The sequence below is a fragment of the Hypanus sabinus genome, chromosome 10 (genome assembly GCF_030144855.1).
Source record: "Hypanus sabinus isolate sHypSab1 chromosome 10, sHypSab1.hap1, whole genome shotgun sequence".
In the NCBI taxonomy this organism is placed as follows: Eukaryota; Metazoa; Chordata; class Chondrichthyes; order Myliobatiformes; family Dasyatidae; genus Hypanus; species Hypanus sabinus.
In genome coordinates, this window is record NC_082715.1 from 111,842,938 (window position 1) to 111,864,031 (window position 21,094).

Consider the following 21,094-nt stretch of genomic DNA (forward strand, 5'->3'; position numbering starts at 1 on the left):
TCCTCATTCGGAAGGAATTCGTTGGCTGGGCCCATGTTAGCCCCTGCGATAAGAGCAGAAAGGGTTGGGTGCACATTCATCAAAGAAAGGTCAGTGCCTTTAAGCCGTTTCATTTTCATCTTCGTAAATTCTCCGGGAAAAGTATAGTTCGACTGGCAACCGCAACAACACGACGTGAAAGAGAATTTAAATCGTCTAAAAAAGTCTCTCCTTTAATGGACCGTAAGCATTTTGAACTTTCACAGTACTACTTTGAAGAACTGTTTTTGCTTTATCCTTTTAAGATCTGCTCAAGCTACCACATAGCAGCTGATTTCCAGTTGCGTTAGTCATTTGTTTACTTTTGGGGTTTGTTTTTCAGTGGTTAATAAATGTTTTATTTGTTATATAAAAAAAACCCTGTCTCACTTATAGAGTTATTGTTGCTGAATCGGTAACACCCCCCACCTCCACCCAGCTGGCTTCACCCATCGTCTTGTAGCTTGTACTACTTCCCATTATTCTTTCTACTTCTCCTTCCTTTCTAGTCCTGATAAAGGGTCTCTGCCTGAAACATTGACTGTTTATTCATTTCCATAGATGCTTCCTGACCACCGAGTTCCAACAGCAATTTGTGTATTGCTTGGATTTCCAGTATCTACAGAATTTTGTGTTCATGAACTCATTTTTATAGCTCAACATTACACAGAATGGTACAGCACAGTACAGGCCCTTTAGTCTACAATGTTGTGTTGACTTCTAAAGCTACTTCAAGATCAATCTAACTCTTTACTCCCACATAGCCCTCCATTTTTCTTTCATCCATGTCGCTATATCTGTCGGAAGGGCAGACCTACAATGGTGCTTAACAGCGGCTCCTTTGAGTTCATCTGCTGAAACAGCTTAATTTCTACATTTGCCTCTCTTTTTCCTTTTCAGGGTGGATGGGGTTCTGTCAGAGTTCCTAAACTGGAGTTAATCCCTGACTTCAGTTCTTTGAGCTGGTGGAACCTGCTCCTGGGAGCTCATGACTGACTGCTTTTCGAAATCTCAAGGATGTGGCCTAGAAGACATGCGTGCCTTCGGGGTTCCAAGGCTTCATGGCCCTGTGGACAAGCTGATTCTATGCCAGTGTTGCAAAGGAAAACATAACATCAGGAACAGTGGTCCAGCTGTCAGAGGCTCTGTATTCAATGAAGCATGTGCTCGCTCTCTCTCGTTGATAGAGGAGTTTGGTGTCAATTCTTGAGTTGGAGAATTCCGAAAAAAGCCACATGGCAGACTTTTTCCATTGCAAATCAGCGAGTTGCTTTATTATGTCTCCCCTCTCACTGAATGGGGGACATCTCTCTTTCCCTTTACTAAGGAAAGAGAAAGCATGTGGTATGTTGAATTGTAGGGTGAATGATTAATTTTTATTTACTTTACTTAATGAGATACACATGGAAGGAGGCCACACCACCCAGGAATCTCCTGATTTAATCTGAGCCTAATCACGGGACAATTTTACAACAGCCAACTAACCTACCAACCAGCATGTCCATAGACTGTGGGAGGAAACAGGAGCACCCGGAGGAACCCCATGTGGTCCCAGGGAGAAACCAAACTCCTTACAGGCAGTGGTAGAAACTGAACCTGGATCATCTGTAATGACTACACCACAGTGCTGCCCCCACTGTTGTACTGCAGATCATGGTCTCTCTTGGGGGCTTTGTGATTGCTTGTTTAGTGGATGAAACATGCTGATGCCTTTTTTTGCTGAAGCGGGGTTGAAGCAGGGTTGTTGCTTTGTTGCTGCTTGTGTGTGGGAAGGGGGGTTTTGGGGTTCTTATGTTTTTACTGTCACTCATTCTTTGAGGCAATTGTCCGTTTTTGTGGATACCTGCAATTAAGAATTTCAGGATGTATATTGCATAATTGTACTGATATTAAATGGAACTATTGATCTATACTGAACTATCTAAGGCTTAAAATTCTCTCCCTCCATCACCAGCCCTGGCATGGTATACCATGCACTCACCACTCTGTAAAAAACCTACATCTTACATCCCCCTGTACTTTCCTCCAATCACATTAAAAGTATGTCTTCTCATATTAGCTACTGCCACTAAGAGGACACAGCCTGTACACTCTCTACCTCTTATTTCTATGAAGTCTCCTCTCATCCTCCTTTGCTCCAAAGAGAAAACCCCCAGCTCGTTCAGCTTGGCTCATAAGACATCATTGTGGTAAGTCTCTGCACTCAGTCTAAAGCTTTCACATCCATCCTATAATGAAACAAGCAGAACTGAACTCAATATTCCAAATATAGTCTAACCAGAGTTTTATAAAGCTGCAACATTACCTTGCAGCTGTTGAACTCAATCCCTCTATAAATGAAGGCCATCACACCACATACCTTCTTCACCAATCAAATTAAATGGCAATTTTGAGTGATCTGTGGATGTGGACCCCAAGATCCCACTGTTCCTCCGCACTGCTAATAATCCTGCCATTAACTTTGTACTCTACCATCAAATTCGACCTTCCAAAGTATATCTATCACTTCACATGATCGGCATTGAATGCCATCTGCCACTTCTCAGCCCAGCACTTCTACTATCCCCAGGTAGAGCCCATCTTCTTGGTGTCAGCATCAAGGTCACATTGCCAGGTGATTTTTGGCCAACCTCTCTCCGTTTTCCCTTAGGTTCCACATTAATGCTTGCTTAACACAGCATGTGTCCTATCCATCCTCAATCTTTTCCTTAATTATTCTTCCGCTGGTAGCTGATGTGTTCTCTGCCATTGATCAGTGTTGCTTAAGACTTAAAGCCAGCAGATCCACAAGATTTTGCTTAGAGAGCTATCAATTTGCACTTTCCTGATTAAAGTCTTTGTTGTCCTCCCAAGTCTCTGTCCCGAAAAGAACTGACTTCACATTGGAGTTGAACTTAGTGCGCTGCGACAACTCCTTGAAGCGCCAGATGATCTTGAGCTGGATGAGGCTGCCTAGCTTTACCGATCCCTGCCTTGACATCAGCATCTGTTACACCCTGTCTATCGATGCCACTACCCAGATAGGTGAAGGCTTCTACCTCGTGGACTTCCCTCAAGAATGACTGGGTTGACAGAGGTTGAGTTGATCCTGAGGACTTCAGTTTTCCCTTTGTGGATGTTAAGGCCAACTTGTGTTGGTGGTTGCCAGGTCTGTTGTTTCTTTCCCACCCGCCACAGCAGTTCTGTATTCTATCAATGTCCCACTGTAACCCTCAATAACATTCTTCATTATCCACAACTCCATCTACTAACCCACCCTTCCATTTCCTCATCCAAGTAATTTCTTAAAAATCACAAAAAGCCAGGGTCCCAGAACAGATCCCTGTGAAACACCACAAGTTATGGATCTCCAGGCAGAATATGCTCCCTCTATTCCCACACTCTGCCTTCTGTGGACAACTCGGAATTCACACAGCCAAGTTTTCCTGGTTCCCATAGCTTCTAACTTTCCGATTGAGCCTACCATGAGGAACCTTGCTGAATATCTTACTAAAATCTATATACATGACATCCATTGCTCTACCTTCATCAATCTGCTTTGTCACCTCTGAAAAAGTCAATCAAGCTTGCAAGGCACAAACTGCCTCTCACAAAAACCAGACTGACAATTTCTAATCAGGCTATGCTTTTCCAAATACTCATAAATCCTAAAGGGTCAAGGAGTTGTGGTCTCTGGCTGAAATGCTCACCCATTGAGAGATCTGTCACCTGAGCAGGTATATTGCCCAGTAACAGATCCAGTATGGCCTTTCTCTAGTCAGCTTGTCCACATACTGGATCAAGAATCCTTCCTGGACATACCTAACAAATACTGCCCCATCTAAATCTTTTCCACTAGTGAAGTGCCAATTAATATTAGGCAAGTTGAAGTCACTCTTGACAAAATAAAACCCTGTTATTTTTTCACTTTCCAAAATTTGCCTAATGGTTTGCTTATCAGGCTGTTGGGCAACCTAGAATACTTATGATAGAGCGATTACTCCCTTCCTGTTTCTGACTTCCACCCACACTGACTAGTAGATGATCTTTTTATAACGTTTTCCCTTTATGCAGCTGTCATACCCACACTGACTAGTATATGACCCCTCTACAACATTCTCCCTTTCTGCAGCAGATTAGCAATGCCACTATCCCACCTCTTCTGGCTCCCATCCTGTCCCTTTTGAGGCACCTAAACCCTGGAGCATCCAGCAGCCTTCTCTGCCCTTCTGACAGCCAAGAGTCTGTAATGACCACAACATTGCAGCTCTAAGTACTGATCCATGCTCTTAAGTTCATCACTCTTCTTACAGATACATTTTGTATTAAACATATTTCAGCCTATCAAACTTCTATGCATTATGCCCTACTTACTGCCTATCCTTCCTGACAGTCTCTCTACACGTTGTATCTACCTTTACACCAACTGCTCCATCATATGACTATCAACTCAGGTTAATCCCACACCCCACCCCCCAACCTCGTCGATCTCATTTAAAACTCTCCCCAACAGCTCCAGCAAACCTGCCTGCAAGGACATTGGTCCCTATCAATTTCAGATTGACCTGTTCCTTTTGTTCAGGTTATATCTTCCCCAGAAGAAATCCCAATGATCCACAAATCTAAAACCTAGATTTTTATATTTAATGGCAACAAAACTCTTTCACTGCTTTTTCCACCTGTACTGCCATCTTCAAAGCTTTATTCAAAAATACCTCCTATTCTCTGTTCTTCAATATGTTATGGTGAAGGATCAAGGCAATCTATTCAGTCAAATTACCATCACTTTAAATTTACATCAGGCCCACTGGAAGCCTCTGATGCTCATAATTATGACATCTCATTGAATCCAGAAGATTCCTTCATGACATTTATAATTTCTTATCTTCTAAGCAGAACACACCAAGCTAAGGTAGCCTAGTAGTCACAGTAAAAACATAAAAGTATGAAAGTCATAAAATACAGGAAATGGTCTTAATAAATATTGCAACAGGAAAACCCCTGAAATAAGTCTGCAATCTAAACTGAAAACTCAAGGACAATGTTTAACCTCAAGTTACATTGTTAACGCAGGAGATTTCAATGAAGACAATTTCCATCAAGATCTTCAAGCCATTTCATTCAGCAGTGAATGTTCTTAAAGAAATAAAATTAATATACTAAACTGCTACAGATTGGTTTTGAGAGGACTAATCATTACAAAAACTGTTTCCAGTCACTCTTACAAGTGTCAGTTGGACACACAACAACTTACTTCATCATCCATGCTCTCAAGTTTCCTATCGAGCTGCTGCAGCCTGTAGAGGTGAAACTCCTGCTGTAGATCATCTGACTCAGTGAGATTCTTCAACATCTGTTGAGGGTACCTGCTAGGGAAACAGGTCCCAATATGATCGATCACAGCTCGCTCCAGCCACACTTTGCCCTGGGCCAGTAGCCGATCAGCTAGATAGTACCTATGAAAGAGAAAGAGCAGCTCAGAGAGAGAAAAAAAAAACACAAAAATTGACTTTTGGGGTGGCTGTTAATACTTAATAGTAAAATCAGGTAAAAGCTCCTCAAATCAATGCAACTCATATAGTAAATGCTCTCCTACAATCCACAACCTCTGTAAGGGACAGCGGGTATATGGAAACCTCATCCCAGTTCCCCTCCAATTTGCACAAAATCCTGATCTGGAAATCGCTGATGTGAATTCTGATACCCAACTGTGGAAAGACCACAAGGACTGCAGCAATCCAAGGCAGTGACACACACCTTCTCAAGGGCAGCCAGGAAGGGCAATAAATGGCGATAATGCGAAATCCTAAAAATTAATATTTAAAAAATCCTCTCAATTCAGGGGTCCTCGAACTTTGACCCAGAAACAATTCATTTTAACTGGTTAAAAAAAATCAATTTAGAACAACAAAGTTGAAAGTGACTGCATTCTAAACTGATGGTAGCGATTCGGAAGTTGTTGAAGAAACCTTGGCAAATTGCTGCAGCACATCTTCATCTGAGATAGAGATGAGGGCTGTGCAGGATGGTTGAAGAACCAAATAATAGACCTTCATTTTTATAATCCATACAAATTACCTGTAGAAATGTTCAAAGATGTTAGCAAGTTCGAGTCCTGAAAGGAACAGCATTGGCTCCAAGATTTGCTGCAACTGGTTTAGCGTTTCCACATTACTTATGTTCATTTCACTTTCTTGAATCCGTCGATCAATGTACTGTGCGAATTGCTCACTAACCTGAAGAACAGAGTTACATTTAGAGCAAGATCTTTTACATGAAAGTTGCCAACTTTGTTCACATCTCTTCCAGTTTCCTTTACTCCATTCCTGATAGAATGTTCCTTTCCTGACCCCAGTACAAAAATTGGAGATGCATCCCAATGAATTCTTGGCATCCTCCCTTTCATGATTACAGTAAGTTTTCCCAAAGCACATCATTTTCCCTGCAAACTGCTACTGCGGTTTTTTTTTACACATACCCTGAGTACAGTAATGCTGCTCAAATCCTAGCCTGTTGCTCAAAACTTTAAACATCTCCTATTAGGATCTCATCCTTAACACAGCAGTGGAATTATTTTCCATCTGTCACAATAATTCAGGATGCACTGGACTTTCTCCTGGTTAAACATGGAATAAACAAATAACTATTTTCATCCCTACTCGTTTTATCCTGCTCCTCTGCCACTTTCACCCAATGCGCATGTACTGTTAACAAAATCTGTCTTTGAACATCATTTCTTCTAAATCACAAAGAACTTATTATTCCACCCCTGTAACAGTACGCTACCTGTCAATGGTCCTACCTCAGCTTAAGAGACTCATATAAACCTTACCTAGCTAAGGAACTGAGAATATTAACTCTTACTTACTTACACGTAATTCTTTTATTTATGCATAAGACGTAGCTGTCTCTAGCATCTAAGGCAGAGAAAGTTAGAAATTAACAACACTAGTTGGTCAGATGTATTTTCCTGAAGGACAATAGTGAGAATCTCTTCAAAAACCTTGCACTTTCATAGTTTTCACTACAGATAACAGTCGTCCTCGCCTAGGTTTCTTTAATTTCTTGAATTTAAATTTCCTGGCTGTGGCTGGTGAAATTCAAACTCCAATATGTAATGTAGATACTTGTCCATTAACTTAAGTGGAAAAACCCTTAATAACAACTTACAGACAGTCCAACAATTCCTTTATTTCACATCTTAGCCTTTTAATGATTTCCATATTTCTCCAATTATTTTTCCACCTTCTTTGACCTCATACACCCGGTTTGCTCTTAGACATCCATTCATTTCCTCAAAAATACCCTATTCTTCAACCTGGCCATCACCCTTTCTTCTCAATAGCATAGTTTTATGTCTAAGCTTTCAGTCATTCCAAATAACATTTTTATCGGCAATTCAGTTGAAACCAATTTCGCAATAAACCAGGAAAACAAATGGTGAAGAATACTGCACATACACTGAAAGGAAATGACTTACAAAATATAACTGAAAAAATAATTCTCCAGCAGAGGTAACAAGTGCAGCTAAAGTATCTGAGCCTTCAACAGTGGAAGCACAATAGATGCATGTCACTCCAAGATTTTGTGTGACACTACAGAAGGTCAGTGTCACTCTGTCTTTACCAGTGACAGCACAGAGTGTCTTTGGAACGTCAATCTTTATTTTTACCATTAATATTTTTATAAGGGTCCTTCATTTGAGAATACGTCATGCTGTTAGCTGCAGGTTTAGGGTGAAAGGTGATATACTTAAAGGGAGTCTGAGGAGGAACTTCTAAACCTTCTCTCTCAGGTACTAGAATGATAACAACTCATGACTTTCCCAAGTTCTAATGTGTTTACATCCTCACTTACCATAATTTGTAATACTCCTTATATGTTATCAATCTCCAGAGGAGAGATATAGAACTGCAGCATTAAAATTTTAAAAAATAATTCATATATCAACACACAGAAATTTATTCATTTCTAACCACCAGAACTACTAGTCCAACTCAGCAGAGCAGATTCTGTACATTCACAACATCTTGTTCCCAAGTTTGAGAATCAAGAATATAAGTAGAAAGGTTTAGGGTGAGAGGGGAGAAAATTAACAGGAACCTGAGGGGCAACTTTCTTTCCAGCCAGAGAGTGGTCAGTATATGGAAGTAGTTGAGGCAAGTACATTGAAAAAAAAACACTTGGATAGATACATGGATAGAAAATAAATTTAAAGGGATATGGGCCAAATGCAGGCAAATGGGAATAGCTGAGATGAATTTTCTTGGTCAACATGGACTTGCTGGGCTAAAAGACCTGCTACCATGACTTGATGACATATCTGTAAATTCAGACCTGCAACACATCTCTTCCCGATTTCAGTTTTCTCACATAGGAATGTTGCACTGTTTTTACTAAACAAAATAAGTGGCGGCTTAATAATAATCCAACATCTGTGAGACCGAGCTGTTCTTAATTGCTATCAATTCTCATCCCTTCACTGAATAAGATTCTGTGAAGTTGAATGGTTGGTAAATATACAGTAGCTGAACAAGTCATGTGTTTTTCAGGGTACAGTAATGCTGGCAAGGTCAGCATTTGATGCCCATTCTTGCCCAGAGTTCCTATAAAGTGATTAGTTGGATGACATTTAAGAGATAAGCATATTTCTTTGGATCCAAAGGCCAAGGCAATAGCAGGAGAAAGAGTTCACAAAAAGCGAGCAGGCCAGTCGAGACATTCTGCCACCACAGTTTCTGAAGAGACCTTGGATTGCATAGCAGGACAAAGTGTTCAAAAGAAGCAAGTGGGGGCAGTCAGGGCAAATTGCGCGTCACAGCTCTCATGGCAATGTTGCAGTGTGCGTAATTAGGCACTTGGCAAGTGCCAATAAAAAGTTAGGTTGTGTGAATGGACCAGTGTTGGAGTGGGGAGTTTAGAGGCTTCAGTGAGGAGAGTAGATTTTCCTTTCTTGCTTTCTATTGCACAATTCGAGCAATGGAGATTCGAGCCAGGCAGGGCAGTGAAATACTCTTCTTACAGGATATGAGAAGGCAGAGAGACCTCTAATGACTACACCTACAAAAAGCGCATCCAGCTGAAGCTTCTTTCAGACTCTTTTAAAGAACTGGAACTGAATCTGGGTGAACTCCAGATTATTTGGGAGGCTGAGGGGTTAATCAGCAGGTCATACAGGGAGATAGGTACACCCAAGGTGCAGGACACAGGTGACTTGGTGAATGTCAGAAGATGGAAAGGGGATAGGCAGCCAGTGCAGAGTACCTCTGTGGGTGTTTCCTTCAAAACAGGTATACTGCCTTGGATACTGCTGGGGAGGATGACCTAGCAGAGGAAACCCACAGCAACCAGAACTCTGGCACCGAGTCTAGCTCTGTGACTCAGAAGGGGAGGGGGAGAAGAGGATTGCAGATTCATTGCTAACGGGAAAAGGAGGTTCTGTGAATGAGAACAAGATTCCCAGATGGTATGTTGACTTCTAAATGCTAGGTCAGGGACATCTTGGATCTAGTCCACAGCATTCTTAAGTGGGAGGGTGAGCAGACAGATATTGTTTTCCATGTCTGACCCAATGACATGGGTAGAAAGGGTGATGAAGTCCTACAAAGTGAGTTTAGGAGTTGGGTGCTAAATTAAAGGACAGGACCTCTAGCATTGTGATCTCAGGATTGTTATCTATGCCACACGCTACTGAGACCAGGAATAAGAAGATAAGACAGGTTAACACAAGACCAAGGAGATGGTGCAGGATGGAGGGCTTCAGATTTCTGGATCATCGGGGTTTCTTTCAGGGAAGCTGTGACCTATACAGAAGGATCAGTTTGCAGCTGAACTGGAGGACTACTAATATTCTTGCAGGAAGTTTTAGTAGTGCTGCACGGAAGGGGGCTTTAAAACTAGAGTTACAGGGGGTGGGTGGGAACCAGAGCACCAGAGCAGAGAATGGAGTGGTTGTGGGGGAAAGATGTTGTTAACTTACATGCATACCAAGTCACGAATCCAAAGGAGCATGGTGGGACTAACATTCTGTGTTGCGTATATTTCAATGCAAGGAGTATTGTAAGAAAGGCGCATGGATCAGCACCTGGAATTATGACATTGTAGCCATTAGTGAGACTTGGTTGCAGGAGGAGAAAGACTGGCAGCTCCAACTCCATTGTTTTATATGTGATAGAGTGGGAGGGATTAAAAGGGGAGGGGCAGCATTACTAGTCAGGGAAAATGTTACAACAATGCTCAGACAGGACAGACTGGAGAGCTCATCTACCGAGGCTACCTGGATAAAACTAAGCAGCAAGAAAGGGATGACCATGTTAATGAGGCTATATTATAGACCACCCAAGAGACCATGGGAATTAGAGGAGCAAATTTGTAGAAAGATCACAGATTGCTACAAGATACATAAAGTTGTGATAGAAGGTGATTTTGACTGGACTCCCATATTATAAAAAGGCTGGATAGGCTAGAGTTTGTCAAATGTATTTAAGAAAGCTTCCTTAATCAGTACATGGAGATTCCAACTAAAGAGCGCAATACAAGATCTCCTACTAGGGAATGAGACAGGGTGGACGACAGAGGTTTGTATAGAGGAACGCTTTGCGTCTAGTGATCATAATGCCATTAGTTTCAAGATAATTATGGAGAACAATAGGCCTGGTCCTCAGGTTGAGAATCTAAACTGGAGAAGGGCCAATTTTGATGGTGTGTACATGGAACAGGTTGATTTCTGACAAAGGTGTACCTGGTAAGTGGGAAGCCTTCAAAAGTGAAATTTTGAAGGTACAGAGTTGTCTCTTCCTGTCAGAATAAAAGCCAAGGATAACAGGTTTATGAAACTTTAGTTTTCAAGAGATATTGAGGCCCTGGTTAAGAAAAAGGAGGTGGAAAGTGCAGGCAGGAAGAAGCAAATGAGGTTCTTGAGGAGTACAAGAAATGCAAGAGAAGACTGTACGAATTAAGGAGGGCAACAAGAAGGCATGAGGTTGCCCTAGCAGAGAAGGTGAAGGAGAATCCCAGGGCTTCCACAGATATATTAAGGGAGAAAGGATAGCAAGAGACAAAATGGTCCTCTGGAAGATCAGAGTGCTCATCTATGAATGGAGCCAAAAGATAAGCCAGAGATCATAAATGGAACTTTTGCATCTATATTTACTTGGGAGACAGACACAGCATCTACAGAAGTGAGGCAAAGAAGCTGTGAGGTCATGGACCATATACAGTTTACAGGGGAGGTTTTTGCTGGACCATCTGGAAAAGTGAAGAAATACCCGAGGAGTGGAAAACTGGACTTACTGTAAAACTGCCAAAGAAAGGAGATTTAAGTATATGTGACAACTGGAGAGGTGTTACACTCCTCTCAATTACAAGCAAAATTTTCAGTAGCATCTTGTTAAATCGGCTCTCAGAGGTTGTGGAAGATATCACCCGGAAAGAACAAGCTGGCTTTAGAAAAGCCCAATCTTGCATAGACCATATATTCGTACTACGACAAATTCTCGAACGATCTGTAGGGTGGAACAGCAATCTTTATGTACTATTTGTGGTCTTCAAAAAAGCATTTGACAGTATCCACCGAGAAACACTCTGGAAAATTTTAAGAAGATACAGATTTCCCCAAAAAATTGTAAACATTATCCAAATGATGTACAGCAACTTTCACTGCACGGTGATTTGTGGAAAGCAACTGACAGAAAGCTTCAGGATATGCACAGGAGTTAAACAGGAATGCATCCTATCATCTTTGCTCTTCATTTTAGCAATGGATTGGCTTATGAGTGAAACAATCACAGAAAAGAAACGGGGTATTCAATGGATACTTACCTCAACACTTGTAGACCTAGTTTTTGCTGACACTATCAGTCTGCTAGTGAGTCATCATTGCGACATTCAGGAGAAATCAGACAGACTTACATCATATGCATCGCAACTTGGGATGAACATTCAAGTGAGAAAAACAAAGATCATGAAGATGAACGCTCCCAGTCTCCAACCAGTAATCATCAATAATCAGCAAGTGGAAGAGGTAGATGAGTTCACGTACCTTGGGAATAAAGTCAGCACTGATGGAGATAGTGGTAAGGACGTATTAGCAAGACTATCTAAAGCAAATCAAGCTTTTGGTAGCCTCAATGCAGTTTGTAAATCCACACACCTCAAACATACACCAAAATTAGAATTTTTAAAAGCAATGTCCTAAACGTGCTACTTTATGGAAGTGAATGTTGGAAGATGACAAAAGACATCTGCAAGAAACTTGACATGTTCCAGACAAAATGTCGTTGACGTACCAAGAAGATCCTCTGGCCTGAGAAAATCAGAAACCAAGACTTCCTTACATCTTGCAATATGGAATCAATCTCAGTTTGTGTGAAGACGATGGAGATGGCTGGGCCATGTAATAAGAATGCCAAATGATCAACTAGCAAAAGTAGCACTAAGGTGGACCCCACAGGGAAAGCGAAGTAGGAGCAGGCCCAGAATGACGTGGTGAAGATCTGTGGAAGCAGAACTGAAAGTAGTAGGCATGAACTGGGTAACAGTGAGAAGCAATGTGAAAGACCAGCAGAAATGGAAGACCCTTGTGTAGGCCCCATGTGCCACTTAGGCACTAACGGTTCAGATAACGACGAGGTATTTGCTGCCTTGAGGCAAATTAGGGTGGATAAATCTTTAGGGCCAGAACAGGCTTTCCCTCGGACCCTATGGGAGGCTTGTGCAGAAATTGCAGGGACCCAAGCAGAGATATTTAGAACATCCTTAGCCACAGGTAAAGTGACGAGAGGTTTGGAGGATAGCTAATGTTGTTCTGTTGTTTTAAAAAGGCTCTAAGGGTAAGACAGGAAATTATAGGCTGGTGAGCCTTACATCAATAGTGGGTAAGCTATTGGAACATATACCAAGAGAGCAGATATACAAGTATTTGGAAAGAAAGGGACTAATTAGGGATAGTCAATATGGCTTCATGCTTGGTAGGTCATGTTTCACCAATCTTACTGAATTTTATGAGCAAGTTACCAGGAAAGCTGATGAAGGCAGAGGATGTTGTCTGCATGAACATTAGATATAGGTGCAGAATTATGTCATTTGGCCCATCGTGTCTGTTCTGTGATTTCATCATGGCTGATCCAACTTTCCCCTCAGCCCCAATTTCCTGCCTTCTCCCTGTATCCCTTCATGCCCTGACCATCAAGAATCTACCAACCTCTGACTTAAATATACATAAAGACTTAGGAGTGCTGTGTTGAATATTAATACCAACAATGGCAGATGGATGAATCGTCTGTTTCAATGGGGTAATTTCGAAGTCAAGCTATCAATCTGTTTGGTGAGGGTTCAGCAAGCCACTGCCATCCTAGAGAACAGGATTTCAATACAGTTACTTTAATGGTGATTAACCTACGTGCACGGCAGTGAGGTGGGATAGCTGGAGAAATGCTGCCGAGAAGCCCTTGCGCAATGCCAATGCAAAGGCAGTCTGTTGCCCAAATAGTTCTTCCATAGCATTCTTCAGCTTTAGGTATATGTCCCGGTAGCGTTCAACAAAATTAGGGGAGTCCCATGCTCCATCCAGGAATCGTTTAACCTAGTGAGGGAAAAACAAAACAACAAATTATGCAAAATGCACGTATTCAAAATGTGCAGTCTGTCATTTAATGAACACGTGAAATTTTCCTGTCTCCTCCCCATTCCACCACCATGCAATGAATTAAAGCATTTTTTGATCTGAAATTACATGAAGGAAACAGTAGGACATAGCATTGTCTAATTCGTTCCACCACTTGATCTCTACTGATCTGATCATAGCCTCAGATCTACTTTTTGTGAATTCCTCCACATTAAACACTTTCAATAATTTCTCCTCTACAGAACTACGAAAAGATAGAAAATTCCGAAGTTCTGAGAAGAAATTCTTTCTTATCCCAGCTTTAAATGGGTGACTTCTAACTCTGACACTATACTCTTTAGTTCCATTCCTCCAACAGAGGAAACATCTCATTATTAACACTATTATGATCCCTCAGCATATTGTATGTTTAATAACATTACTTATAAACTCTGATCAGCATTGACCCAAACTGCTTCACCTCTCCTCATAAATCAATTCTTTCATGGAATGAAACAACCATTGAAGCTCCTCTTTAAAGCCTCCAAGTGCATTGTTCTTTAAGTTAAAAAGCCACAGTGGTATTCAGCCCTCCGAATACAGACCCTGTACATCTGCAGCATCTTCCTTATGTTTTGTACTACACACCTTTTACAATTAAATCCAACATTCTATTTTCACTTGCTGTAACTACAGGCTAACTTTCTGAGTTTCGTGTACAAGGACAGCCTCAGCAGTGTGTAGTCAATCTCCATTTAAACAATATTCTGCTTCTTAATTTCCTCATATTCTATTCCATTCGGCAAATTTTTACACACTCACCAAATAAAAGTCTCCTTGCAGATTCTGTGAACTTCTCAAAAGTCAGTTTCCCAACTTGGTATCATCAGTAAATTTGAGTATGATACACTTGCTAATTTTACCCAAATAATTAAAATAGATTGTAAATCGTCAGGATCCCAGCACTTTGTTGGGATACTCAACTAGTTACAAAAATGATCCATTAATCTCAACAATGTTTTCTGTTAGTTGGGTAAATGTTCATTCCTAGTAATATATTACTTTAATACAGGGAATTTAGATCTCATACAGTAACATTCCATGTGACACCCTGTTTATACTGTTACGCCTGTGGCCCCCCCCCCTCCTTTTTGAGAATCGCAGGATCGCTATTGATTCAGGTCAGGAGACCCAGGAAATGAGAGAGAGACACGCAGATTCCTCAATGTTTGGAATGTGTCCTGGGCCTCCGAGAGACAAAGCCACGGTTAATGGCCATTATCTCTTGGAGACGGAGTTGTGTATTGAGTACTGTACGATTCATCGAAGCCCCCAGGCAATGAACCGAGGGGGGTTGGTGGAGGAATTGCATCATCCCAACCTGATTGACATCTGAGATCCTGTGAGTCAGGATAAAAGAGGGTCTGGGGAACAGCCCCTTGAGACGCACCAGAAGAAATGCTAGAACTCCTGTAACAGCGTAATAGCGAAAGCCGGTGGAAAAGCCCACGTGCGTCTTTTTCCATTTGCCTCGGAATTGGTGGGTCTTGCCACGGAAGAACGGCTTTAGCTAACAACAAAGGATAAATCAGCCCCAACGACTCTCGAAGGAACGACATCATAAAAGGAATGGGCAAGTTTTAATCCGTCTCTCTCCCCAACCAAAAGCTGCAGCTTGAATGAACTTGAGTGACTTTTATATTTCCATCGGACAATACATTATCCCCTAGACAACGATAGAGCTATTTCATATTGTATTTCATATTATACCCGTGCTTTTAGATTTAGTATTGACGACGTATATTATATGTATATTTGTATTGATATTACTTTTGTGTATTTTTATCAATAAATACCATTAAGAATAGTACCATCAGACTTCAACAGACCTCTCTATCTTTGCTGGTAAGTGACCCAGTTACGGGGTACGTAACAATACCTTTCGGAAATCTATAAACATCACCTTGTTTCCCACTACCCACCTAGTTCATTAGATCCTCAAAGAGCTCTAATCTGTGAAACACTTTTTCATGAAACAAAAATGACTCCACATGTTTACAAATGTAATGCCCCGAATGTTGGATTTCAACTGATTCATGGTTACTGATAATTAAATCTGGTTTCCTGAGTTGTCTCCCTCCTTTCTTAAGTATGGCTTGTTTCCAATTTATATAGATTATTTTAAAGTCTGGGAAATTTAGGAAGATCACTGACAATGTGCCCACTCTCTCTATAATCACTTCTTTTTAAGACACAAGGATTGAAGTCATCAGGTTAGCCTTAACCTATTAGTTTGCCAAGTACTTTCTTTCTCCCAGTGGTAATGACAGTATGAGGCTCCTAACTCCTTACGCCACTGTTTTTCGAGTATTTTTCAGATGCCATTACTGAGAGGAAAAGACAAAATCAAACTGTCTCATTCTCTCAGAGAGCAATATTTACTTGAGTTCCTCTCTTCCTTATATTCCTGCCTTTTTTCATAATTCCTGCTACTAAACTCTCAATTTATCCCTCTTGTAAGCTTTTTAATCCCGCCATCATTCTATGCTGGTGTTGAAATTTTTCCCATTTTCTGGCCTATTCTTCACAGTGTCTTGGAAATATCTTTAACTTCTCTGGTCATGAATAGATCATCATTCTAGCTGTATCTTTATTTCTCAGTATATATTTTTGTTGTATGTTATGAACTACCTTCATAATGTGCGCCTCTGCTGATATATAGACTTGCCTTTTCATGCATTTCACAGCTTATTTAAGTACACTCCAGAGTCACACCTTTGTAAATATCTTTTTAAGTTGAACCACTTGTTTTAGACCCTAGTTAAGTATGGTGACCTTCATCTGTTCCTATTTCTTATGCGCTACATTACAATCTAGATCATAAACTAAAATTGATACTTTAAATAGGTTAGTTTCTCTAAATTACTAAGCCAGTTGAAAAACTTAATTACTATATAAATTACTGGCTTATTACAGGGCAGGTGTATTCAGCTGCAAACAAAGAGCAAACCTTTTAGGATGGTCAGGAAAATTACAATACTCACCAGCCAATTACCTGACTACTGCTCTGTCAGGTCAAACCCCATTTTTCACATTTTTAACTAGAGTTGCAGTTGCTGGTATTTTTTTTACACTAATTCATCATTCAAACATGAGCACATCACGTCTTTCTCCCACTTCACCACAGTCTTGTGAAATGAACACAATGTGTTCATGCACACTCTGGTAAGCTCCACAAATAACTTTAGGTTATTGCCAAAGATGTGAAGATGAATATCACAAGCTTTTCATGTGCTGACTTGCATTTCCTGACTGTTATACCACACATTCATGCCATCTTCATTCTAAAGTTATGGACTGGAAGCAGCTATAGTGCAGAAGGAAATTATGAAACTTGAAAGACAAATGCTTGCACACAATAAACACCTCCTACCTTCAAAGGTCCATCAAGTATCTTACATTAGCCTGAATTAGTACAGTCATGGTTCAAACTCCACTTATGCATTCCTACAATATGTGATCAAGCCTATGAGCATCAGCAATATATGGAGATGACAATATAAAACCTCAGACTTGACCTATTCAAAAAATTCTGGCTGACTCTCTACCTTAAACTCCAACTTACAAGGCAGGTTTCATAACCCCTTAATTCATTAGTGTCTGAAAATTAATCGATCTCAGTCCTGAACTAGCTTAACAGCCTCCTTGGGTGAAAAATACATAAAGATTACAATCCAGAAAGTGAAGTATCTTTTCTTTAGTTCCTTATTCTAAGCTTCAGATGATTCATCTGGAATAAACTATCTCACAGAATATTATATTTTCAAAAATTCACTTCAGATTCTAAACTTCAATGTGTATGCCAATTTTATTTCACTTCTCCTCCATCTAGGCTGGCATTAAAAATCCAAAAAGGAACTGATTGCTTTGTGCAAATACCCAGTTAAATCATCCTCAGTCCTTCATGACTCCACAAGAGGAAGATGAAACCGACTGTGATTTTTTTGGAGGCACAGAGCAAATACTTACAAGATGAAGAAGTATTACATCAATGAACTTTTCTCCATGATATTCCTTCAGCTCTATTATTTTAATATTCCTGTTTTCATAATCAGGTTAACAAAATGAAAACAAACCCATGCTTAATGGACCACTGCTACTGTAACTTTGGAAAAAAGCATACCTGTTGAATAGCACCAATTTGCTGTTGTAGTTTAACATTCACCCAAGTTTTGCTAGGAGACCATTTGCAAAATAGGGCTGCATATGAGTTGCAAGGACACTCCCATCCCTGTTCCACAACACTGGATCTTCCCATTCAAGTTTTACAGCTACTTCATGATATCATCATACTCTTAGCCTGTAACAGACAATCTGAAGATGTGGCACCGACCACCCTTACCTGTTGCTGTACCACTCCGTTCCAGCATTGTGCTATCCCAGAGATGCTGCTGGGCTTGTTCACTGCTGCCCCTTTCGCAGATGCGGAAGTGCTACTGCTGTCTTTTGATTTATTTTTCCCATCTGTAATATCCAGAGAACACATTTACATAATACCATCCATCTCCAGCTAACTAAGCTCTCATTTTAGAATTTCTCTAGAAACATATATTCTGCGAGAAGGCAACAGGGTCAGTCCTCCTTCTGCACCTCAACCAGGCTTTATCTGTTGGATTACCCAGGCATCCTTTCCAGTCAATGACAATAAGTATTATACCATAAGATTAGGAAGAGAATTAGCCCATCCAGCCAATCATATATGCTTGGTATCGGGGAACTCAGAGCAGAAAAAAAATTGCAAGCCCAGGACACAATGTATTTGAAGGTGAAATGCAAAGAATGCACTAATAACTGAACAAAACAAAATCATAGAAAATTCAGACAGTTCCTTCATACATTACTCCGTATAGTATCTCAATTCAAGCTTTTATCCAATTTGAGATCCATCCAGGCTCAGTAACAGTCATTACCCTACAACCATCAGGCTCCTGAACTGGCATGGATAACTTCATTTACTACTACTCTGAACTGATTTTGCGACCTACAGGCTCACTTTCAAGGATTTGCTACAACTCATGTTTACAGTTTTATATTTTTTATTTGCACATTTGTCTTCTTTTGAAGATTGGAGAGTGTCAGTGCAAGTTTTTAAAAACTATTGTATTTCTTTAGACAATTTCTTTGTATTGTATTTTCTGTCAGAAAAAGGAAGAGGGCAAGAACTCTACTGGGTGTTTTTTTTAATGGACCCCCCTCCCTGATGTAACAGAGACATCGAGGAGCAGATAGGGAGGCAGATTCTGGAATGGTAATAGGGTTGGTGTGATGGGTGATATTAATTTTTATAATATTGACTGGCATCTTCTTAGACCAAGGGATTTAGATGGGGTGGAGTTTGTTAGGTGTGTTCAAGAAGGTTTTCTGGCACAATATGTAGATAAGCCAACTAGAGGTGAGGCTGTACGTGATGTGGTATTGGGAAATGAACCTGAACAGGTGTCAGATCTCTTGGTGGGGCAGCATTTTGGAGGTAGTGATTACTACTCTATCTCCTTTACTGTAGCACTGGAGAGGGATAGGAACAGAGCATTTGGGAAAACAATTAATTGGGGTGGGGGAAATATCTGAATCAGGTTATCACTGGCATGTGACGTGAAATTTGTTAACAGTAGCTCAATCCAATACATAATCTAGCATAGAGAGGAAAAAAATAATAAATAAAACAAAACATAATAAATAAAATGTGAGAATAGGACCAATCAGGAGCGATAGTGGAAACGTGCATGGAGCCGGAGGTAGCGGTGGTACTTAATGAACACTTTGCTTCAGTATTCACTAGTGAAAAGGGGCTTGGCAATTGTGGGGATGTCTTACAGCAGGCTGAAATGCTTCATTGTATAGACATTAAGAAGGAGGATGTATTGAGCTTTTGAAATGTTAGATAAGTCACCAAGACCGGACGAGATATATCCCAGGCCTCTGTGGGAAGTGAGGGTGGAGATTGCTGAAGCTCTGACGATGACCTTTGCATCATCGATAGGGACAGGAGGAGTACCAGAGGTTTGGAAGGTTGCAAACATTGCTCCCTTGTTCAAGAAAGGGAGTAGAGATAACCCAGGAAATCATAAACCAGTGAGTCTTACTTCAGAGGTGGGAAAGTTGTTGGAGAAGATCCTGAGAGGTAGGATTTATGAGCATTAGGAGAGACATAGTCTGATTTGGGATAATCAGCATGGTTTTGTCAGGGCAGGCCATGCCTTAAGAACCTGATTGAATTCTTTGAGGATGTAACAACACACAGTGATGAAGGTAGAGCAGTGGATTTAATGTATATGGATTTCAGTAAGGCATTTGATAAGGTTCTCCATGAAAGGCTCCTTCAGAAAGTAAGGAGGCGTGGGATCCAAGGAGACCTTGCTTAGTGGATCTAGAACTGACTTGCACACGGAAAACAAAGGGCGGTTGAAGATGGCTCATATTCTGCATGGAGGACAGTGATCTGTTTTGGGACCCTTCCTCTTTATAAATGTTTATAAATGATCTGGATAAAGTAGTAAAAGGATGGGTTAGTAAGTTTGCTAATGACACAAAGATTGGGGTGTTGTGGACAGTCTGGAGGGGTGTCAGAGGTTATGGGGGGCATTGATAGGATGCAGAACTGGCTGAGAAGTGGCAGATGGAGTTCAACCCAGATTGAAGTGTGAAGTGGCATATACACTACATACTTTGAGATCTATCCCAGACTATTCATTTTTCTGCATTCCCTTGTTTTCCATCATTATACCACACCCTTCTGTTCCATTTTATGCTATGACTTGGGCTCTGTCTGACCTTTTTTCTTCTTCAAGGAGATTCAAAGGAAATTTGAGCAGACACAAGCTCAATCTATACACCCACGCTTACTACAGCAAATGCTCCCCAGGTATCTAGGTTACCTTGGTACCTTATTTAAAATACACTTGTGTTGGTTTCCTCTGGAGCTTCGGAGGCTGAACGGTGACCTGATAATATCATATAAAATTATGGGCAGCAGAGACAGGGTAGCTGGTCAAGATTCCACCCCCTCCCCCCAAGGCTTGAAGGCTAGAGGAAAAGTGAGAGAAATTTTAAAGGAGATTTATGAGGCAAGTTGTTATTTACATAGAAAAAGGTACACGGAGTGCGCTGCTAGGAATGGCAGGGGATGACGGAGCAGGTATGATAGCAACTTTTCAGAGGAATTTATATAGGCACATGAACAGGCAGTGAGTGGTTGAATACAGACCATTGTCAAGTAAATGGGATTTGTTTAAATTGGCAATGTGGTCAGCAGAGACATTGTAAGTGAAGTGCTGTACTGTTCCATGTTTTTCCTTATATGATAAAATAGCAAAGTATATTGCAGGGGCAGTAAATGAGGGAAGTTGAAAGCAAGTTCATGATATTAATAATATATTTACCTGAAATAGGTTGAATGGGCAAAGCATACCTTATACAGGATCGGGTATTCCATGC

The 21,094-nt window shown here is 40.7% G+C and overlaps 1 protein-coding gene across 3 annotated transcripts in view; it reads right to left on the reverse strand.

Moving 5' to 3' along the window:
• LOC132400977 (cullin-9) overlaps positions 1–21,094 on the reverse strand; it is a 314,674-nt gene that overhangs the window by 56,687 nt on the left and 236,893 nt on the right. For all 3 annotated transcript variants that reach the window (XM_059982631.1, XM_059982629.1, XM_059982630.1), the window contains 4 exons: positions 18,003–18,124; positions 13,397–13,579; positions 6,076–6,233; positions 5,252–5,453 (listed from right to left, as the gene is read on the reverse strand). In XM_059982631.1, the coding sequence (XP_059838614.1) occupies positions 5,252–5,453; positions 6,076–6,233; positions 13,397–13,579; positions 18,003–18,124 (665 nt within the window). The remainder of the gene's footprint in view (positions 1–5,251; positions 5,454–6,075; positions 6,234–13,396; positions 13,580–18,002; positions 18,125–21,094) is intronic.